Genomic DNA, 8,013 nt, shown 5'->3' with positions numbered 1-8,013 from the left:
CAAGTGGAGGTAAATCGTTGAAATATTGGGATAGTGTGCATTGATTTATAGTTTGTATCATTTATTTAACAACATATTGAAAATACATCATAAGTACCTACTGTTCTTTTAATTCTTTAAATAATATTTCGTTTTGTTCCGACACTTGTAACTGTAATTTGCTTAGTAACTGAAATGGGGTATGATTTGGCACTCCTAATCGATTAAAATGGTATGGCATAGAAGCACGTGATATTCCAACTATTGGGGCTTTTAGTTTATCTTCTTTAAGGTTCTATACCATCTAATAACATATCATTCGTATAATTAGGTCAAAAAGTGGGTAATAAATCCTACTTATTGTGACTTGAATAACAGAATCAGATTAAATGGTTTTTTTATGGCTTTTGTTTGTAGTTCGGCCGTAACTTTTTAATGGTAAAAGAAAGTCGATATTCTAATAGCTCTGCATAAAACTAATACTATGATATATTAAAGAATTATTTCATTGCGTAATAATGCAAACTATTTTTTAAAAGATAAATGAAAGACACGGTTATAGAATAAAGTAGAGTAGGAGAGAACGATAAAAAATTATAATAGTCAATTGTATTGACTATATATGTTTAAAGAATTAGAAAATTAAACACAACTTGTATAAATATTTTTGTATAATTAAAAACATAAACAGTCAAATAATTTCATGCAACGTTAAGTATCTATGCTTATTTTTCGTTTTCTATTGACTTGTGTCACTGTCAATTATACTAACCAATTCCAATTGTAGGAGTAAAGTTAAATAAACAGAGTTGACCTTGAATTGACATTACATGATTGGTCGAGATCTTAAATAGTCATAGTAGGTAGTCTATGGTAGTTATGGTTTGTAAAAATGCTTTTTTAAGTCGTTAAAGCTGTATCTACGTTATATGGAAGTGTGTAAATATAGTGTGAAATAGTGCACAATATTAGGATACATTAATAAATATATGTTTGTAGTGTATAATGTAGATGAGTTATTAGTTTTGTTTATCTTCACTTCTTCTGTGGTTGGAATATAATATGCAAGTCATTAGAAAACTTTTCTTCTCATAAAAATGCGAGTTTTTTTTTTAATTATTACTTAATATTTAGTTTTACTTTATTCAAACTTGACTCTTTTTGTTCTTCGCTCTCCATTTGTCGTTGTTTCTACTGAAGGTTCGCTTGGACAACAGCAACAGCAGCACGTGCTTATAATTTTATAAACAACATACAATAATATATAGAAAACGAGTCCTACAAAAGCCAAAACATCTAGCTGTAATTGTTGGTACCACGGGACATCAGCAGATGCCGCTACTAAGTTTGGCGTTCCATTGTATCGAGCTACGTATTCTATCCAGTAGATGGCGCTTTCTAACGGTGTCATGGGACGATCATGCCACATTCGAGAAACAAGTTTAGCACGTTGTTGCCAACTGAAAACAAAATATAATCAATTAGAGTCGAAAAAGTTTTTATTACATTATTTTTTTTTTTTTTAATTAAACAAAAGTTTCTTCAAGAATACTCTCAAATAGGGCGACATTTACATTTTATTGAATTAGAATATATATAGAAGATAACATTTGTGATACATATACCTCATATATGTATAACTACTGGCCTTAATAAGATTTTTCGTGTTTGCTGTTAATTTTATCGTGTTTATTGTGCTTTTCTAATAATAGCTCTATTTAAATGAATTGTTTTATGAAATGTAGAAGTCGGTCTACCTATTGTGTATAAAATAACCAACGTGTAACAACGAATAAATATATAAATATAGATCAAAATATCGCAACGTTCGCTCAGATAATTTATGTAGAATCAGGAATAATATAATTTATAATCATTTCGGTACGATGCATTGACTTTCAACACAAATATAAATATTTGACAGAAATCTTATATAATTCGTTTCTTTAAATAGAAAAAACACCTTTTTATTCCACATTTTCCATCTCAACGTTAACAGCACGGTCGCGGACCGTGACAAGCATCCGTGAAGTGTTATATCAAAGCTTTCTACTTTCTACAGATTTATGCAAGGGCCCACTCGTTTCTTAACACGTAACCCGCTACTTTCGTGCTTATATCACACTCACTTATATGGTAAAGTATTCACATTATATCACTGCAGTTATGATGTTAGTTTAATTTAAGTACATATCGTTTTCCGACTTTTAAAAACGACACCATTAATCGTTAAATAAAAATGAATAAAATAGTTTTGTCTTAATGTCTTGCGTATTATGACACTATCATTATTTTGATTTATTCAAATTCCCCGTAGTGCGATTGGTAACAATTTGTTAATACGTCAATAATTAATTAACAATTAAATTAATAGCTCTTTTGACGTTTTAACATAAATAAGCATCGTTTCGCACTACCGCTTTTGATTGAATTGATTGGAGGTAAGTATATATAGTTTTAAAGCGAGAAAACTTATCTATTTTTTGTGATATATTTTATAACCTATACATGCTGTATTTTAACCGATTGGAAAACTCTTGTTATTGACCCCTCAACAGTTGGAACATATTCCATCATTGTATTAATATGTATCCATACATAAATACTTGTCAGTCAGAACTTTCTTAGGATTTACGGTTTCTTTACCTCTGACCTCATAATAAATTATAAATTAAATTATGTACATTAAAAAAGAAACCTTTTTTTCGAACATTTGAACTGAGTTAAACAGAAATGCTTATGATATGAACGTTGAGCTAACTCCGTTAAAACTCGAAAAAGACCAAATAAGTGTCTTTTAAAACCAACATTTTACTGTTAAAATGGCAAAAATATTAGAGCTCTGCGACTTAAGCCGCTTCATACGAGACAGTGAACTTGAACCTTTTCTGGTTCATATCTGGTATAGCACATTTCACTGGTTATTCAACGTAGCGAATTACGTGCAGAATTATTACTCAGTAGATACGTCGTACGGGCAGTCTGGGCCGTTCTAGGTTTACTTATACTTTTTTTTAAATTTATTTATTTGTATTTTATTGACAATTTTGTTTATCTTTTAAGAACTTTACAAAAATATTCATTTGATATCTAAACTTATTTCTTATACCCTATATCGTCAAGTCATTTGGATTGCATTATTTTATTTTTATTTTTTACATAGTTACCCATTCCTGCTTCGCATAGGTAATGTAAGAGTGTACATATATCTATTGGGTTACACAGCGCAAGCCAGGAGAGTTACCGTTCACATTTTTTCCGAAATTTTCAATAATCATCGTCAACGTTTAGACAATTTACTATACATATACATAAACTTAACTCGACTCTAACGTGGCGAAAGAATTATTCCAAAATAGAATTAGTTTAAAATATATAGATTTTATTGTTCGAGGAAATTAAGTTCTAGTTAAATAACCTTGTTCCATAAACTCTGATTTTATATATTTTTTCTTTAACAAAATATACGTGGCTCCAGTTTATCTGCATTTTGTGTTTTATTAATTAGGATTTTATATTATAAAATGACTAATCGCTTATGAATAAAAAAAAAACTTGTTTTTAATACAACAAATTGTAATTAAAAACATGCTTTTTACTTGCAGGTAGGATTGACTGTCTGGTTAGGTACCACCCGCCAAAATAGATTTTCCTAAAAACCGGATTATTATCAGTTTCTCATTAATAACTCTTCATTGTCAGAAAAATGGTAGTCTTACTTATTTCATGAATTAAAGTATATAAAATTCTGCAGTTAACTTTCGTCAAGTCGCCAGGAAGATACGCGAGTACAAGGAATGACGTTAATTTCATTTTCCAAAATATACTTTGATGTTTAACCCTTATTTTCGCAAAGTAAACTGACTTGGGCAAATTAAGAAGTAAATGATTTATTTTGATATTGCACCTAATATTGAAAAAATTACAAACTCTATATCGCCTGGCTTATTATTCACCGGAGAGTCTGGGCGATTTTCAATTGAACGAAACATATAGGTACCTACTAATAATTTTAATAAGAGATTAGTAGAACTCCGAAATATATCCTCTAAATTAGACATTTGCTTTCCTTTCTAAATAAATAACAGCAGCAATTCTTATTTTGAAATAAGCAATATTAACGGTAAATTTAATTAACTAATTGGAAAAATATTCCGTAAAAATTACCGTTTGCTTTAAGAGATAATAATATACAAGAAGCTTGAAAAAACGTCTAAAGGAAAAGAAGTAGGTGATAGTAATGCAGTTATACCGCACAAAAACATATGTATACCAAGTATTTCTCGTGAGTCAATCGTATTAACACGGAGTGTGTACCGCTGATAAAGGGTTAATATCCTTGATTTTAAACTGACTGGTAACTAGTATAGTGCATTAAAAAGCTAATTTACCATAATACTATAAAAATAGTCTGATTCTAATTGTGCTTAAACCGTCATCAACGCCGAAACGAATGATGATGTCATAATCAAGTTGATCTTGTTTTTGTGGAAAATACAGAATTTTACGGCTTAGGTACCTACTAGCAATTACGATTTTTAGTTTGAGCTATTTGAAGTGAATTTTCTAGGTCTTAATATATACACGTTTCTTTATTTAAGTTTCAATTCAGTTTTAAGTATAAAAGTCATGTCTGATATTTTTCCTAGAAGTCATTTTAAAGAAAGAAGCGCTTACATATAAAAGTGAAATTCTTTTGCAATAAAAACGTTTTAACAATATAAAAGTATAATGCTAAAACTCGTTTTATTTAAATTCGACCTTGAATTTCGACTCATCGCGCAAAGAAGTTTCGGTTCAAAAATATCGATTATAAACTACGAAAAAAATATCTAAATAAAAATCTACTAACCTTGGATCTAAAACATCATTAATAGCGTCTAACAGCAAATCTTTTCGCAAGTTCTCATAATTCACGGTAGTAGCAACACCAGCGTCTACCAGGGTCGCAGCGTTGCCGAACTGGTCGCCGAATAAAGGAACTGCTATGACTGGTACGCCGGCATCCAAAGCTTCAATAGTGCTGAGTATTCCCGCATGAGATATAAATGCCTTTACGTTTTCGTGCTCTGAAAAATATTGCAATAATGTTTAGACGATGAAGAGTATGATTTTTTTTAAGACTATTTGTTTAAAATATTATTTCTATAAATTTTCTAGTTTATGTTTGACAATTTTATTTAGCTTTGGGTTTGGTCTAACTTTAGGTACCAATAGAACTACCGACTACTACAAAGTGAACTAGTTTACTATTTGGTTTTTCTTTAAAATAAAATGTACAAGAAAATTTTGCTTGCACCAATAAAATATTATTTAATGGCCATACTATGTAAAAGCGGGTGCGGGAATACAACTTGACCCATTCATCTCAACAAGCTATATAATGATGATGTCATTAGTTTAAGTTAAAAAATAAACATTTCTTTTTAAAAATATGCTGCTTGAATGCTTCTTAAACTAAACACGTAAAATATATTACGTTATACACATTAGTTAGAAATTAAACGTCTTAATAGTTGGATGATAAGTATATCGTAGAAATAATCATAAAAAATAATGACACTATTACAACCCAATGCTCACTTAAGATATCGTATTGCGGGAACCATCTCATGCTCATAACGTTTCTTGGCAGGTTCTCCAGGTTTGCTCCATCCCATTTGAACAGGACTCGAAGTGGCAATTTTCTGAACGTTGATACTAGTTCGTTTAGTTTTTCCATTGGAAGCGTGGAGTCCTTGACCGACGTGCCCAAGTTTACGTAAATAACCCCATGTTCTGCCTCGTTAATAAATCGTTCGATTTCCTAAAAATGTATATCATGGTTGTTTTATATGTTGGAGTAAAATTTATTTGGTAATTGTCTTGTATCAACAAGATTTCTAAAAAGGCAATCTTAATTAACACGCATACATATTTATTCATTATAATCCAACAGCGTTATTAAAAATAGTAGTCGGTTTACATTTTCAGAAGTTGAAACAATATTGTACCTACAAACTCGGAGATAAAGCAAAATTTAATATAATAAAAGAGGTAAACGACACAATTTGTATGTGCTAAAGTATATTTTTTGTCAAATATCATAATGGTTTATCGTTTTCAATATAAAAACAATGGCCTGAGGGGATCGTTTCATACCCAAGGTGTGCTATTACCTATGAAGTCATTAGTTGTAAAATAAACTTTTGCAAGCAAATGTTTTTTAAATAAAGCAGTTGGCAGTTTTATTGTTTTTCGGTTTTTTTATGTGTAATCTTTTTGTGAAAACGAAATAGTTATTGACTATGGAGTCGAGTGACAGATACTTAATTTAAAGTATTTTATATTTTTTATTTAAATTAATGTCAAATATATGAGCTATATACACACTGAATTAAAATTATGTATCAATGTCATACTGTGGGAACACTAACAGATAACACAGTATATAATGAAAAAGGTAACTTTATAAAACAATATCAAGTAATTAAGATTTTTTTTAAGATAAATTACTTTAATAGTTTCGGAATACTTCATAATAAAATTATTTTTTTGATTATCCCATAAAACATGTCAGGTAAAGATATAATAATGATATCTTTTTTTTTTACAAAATCAGATTTGAACGGTAAAATGCTTCTTGTTATAATAAACGATAATATTTTATGTTGTTCTACTTACCGTCGGCATAATCTTCGGCGGTCTAATGTGTATTCCACCAATGTCCACAACATTATCTGGCCGTACAAGGCCTCCGAAAACTGATTTGTGTGTGTTTACAAACACCAAACTGGCATTCGATGCGATGTTTTCCAACGTGGGCACATTATCTCCTAAATATTTATACAGGTACACGTGATCCGTCACTTGCGACCCTATGTAATATACCCAATTAGTAATATGATACAACACAAAACTCTTAACACGATCAAAGAACCATGGCTTTCTTCCGTATGGTAACAAGGATTGCTGAACGTATGCCGAGTTAAAATTGATTCCCAATCTATTGTAATGCCACGGATGTAGCGGCTGAGGGTTGAAAGCAATATACGGAACACTCAAATTTGCCGCCAATGCGAGTCCACAATCACTATTATAAGATTCCACGATTATCACATCGAATCGAGGTCGAGTTCTTATCATGTGTAGCACCTGATTATTATTCATTAGAGTCTTGCAGTCATCGTTGCCGGCTTTAGTATACACTAATGTTTCAAACGGTACTCGCGAAACTTCATTCACTATAACTGATTCGAACGACAGTCCTTTGTACACTTGTTTGTCACTGAGTAATATATCTCGATAAGTAGCGGGCGCGTCTGGCAATTGAAAGTGGCTAATAAGAGTCACATCGTGGTTTCGGTTCGCTAGCTCTCGGAACAAACCTCGGTATGTGACATAATTGTTGCGGTCCAGAGAGGGGAATACACCGAGTATCTTGTAGCTTTGCGCCGCTATTATTTGAACAACGAAGAAAACGACGAATATGTATTTATTCATTTTCGACGTACGTTCGTTTTGCGGCGCGGTTCCGTGAGTACTAGGGCGTAAATGGAAGCTTGCGTATCTACCTAATAATAGGTAGATGGTATGAGGTAATCGTTCCGCTGACGCTGCGGTAGTGTCGTAAGAGTCGAAAATATTCGGTGACTGCGCGGAGTCATTGAACGTGACCCCGATTTCCATAGAAAATGTTTTGATATGTTATATATTACTGCATACACTGACTGGACAGCTATCACAATGAATAATGTTTCGTTCCATACTGATAGCATATATTTGTAAACATTAATTACAAATGACTATCAATTAAAATATTTATTTACCGTTCAAACTACACTTTCATCGATTTACGTTTAGCATGTAATAATTTTCTTGGTTAATAAAATAACCGGTAAAATTTCTAAGTCGAATATATGTGCAACGTTTCCATCTGTAACGTTTGAGTAAAACGTTCCTGACGAAACCGAAGGAATTTGTTTAATTTTTTATCTTAAATTTATCTGTCTTTGAATATTTTACTGAATTAAAAAAAGTGAAAATGAAATAGAA

The 8,013-nt window shown here is 31.2% G+C and overlaps 1 protein-coding gene across 1 annotated transcript; it reads right to left on the bottom strand.

Annotated features, from left to right (window-relative positions):
- Positions 1–638: 638 nt before the first annotated feature.
- Positions 639–7,656, bottom strand: LOC125068844 (UDP-glucosyltransferase 2-like). Its single transcript, XM_047678177.1, has 4 exons — positions 6,643–7,656; positions 5,563–5,785; positions 4,832–5,048; positions 639–1,439 (listed from the first exon to the last, which is right to left on the bottom strand). Exons 1-4 carry the CDS (start codon positions 7,645–7,647, stop codon positions 1,121–1,123), a joined length of 1,764 nt encoding a protein of 587 aa, XP_047534133.1. The 5' UTR covers positions 7,648–7,656; the 3' UTR covers positions 639–1,120.
- Between the last annotated feature and the right edge of the window lie 357 nt (positions 7,657–8,013).

The sequence above is a fragment of the Vanessa atalanta genome, chromosome 14, assembly GCF_905147765.1.
Source record: "Vanessa atalanta chromosome 14, ilVanAtal1.2, whole genome shotgun sequence".
NCBI lineage: Eukaryota > Metazoa > Arthropoda > Insecta > Lepidoptera > Nymphalidae > Vanessa > Vanessa atalanta.
Note: the sequence above shows the minus strand (reverse complement) of the source record. Positions and strands in the feature narration are given on the sequence as shown.

Coding starts and splice junctions, on each gene's coding strand:
- LOC125068844 (XM_047678177.1), bottom strand. CDS start 7,647: ATGGAAATCGGGGTCACGTTCAATGACTCCGCGCAGTCACCGAATATT. Junction 5,049..5,562: donor CCCGCAATACGATATCTTAA/GTGAGCATTGGG, acceptor AATATTTTTCAG/AGCACGAAAACGTAAAGGCA. Junction 1,440..4,831: donor AATGATGTTTTAGATCCAAG/GTTAGTAGATTT, acceptor TTTTGTTTTCAG/TTGGCAACAACGTGCTAAAC.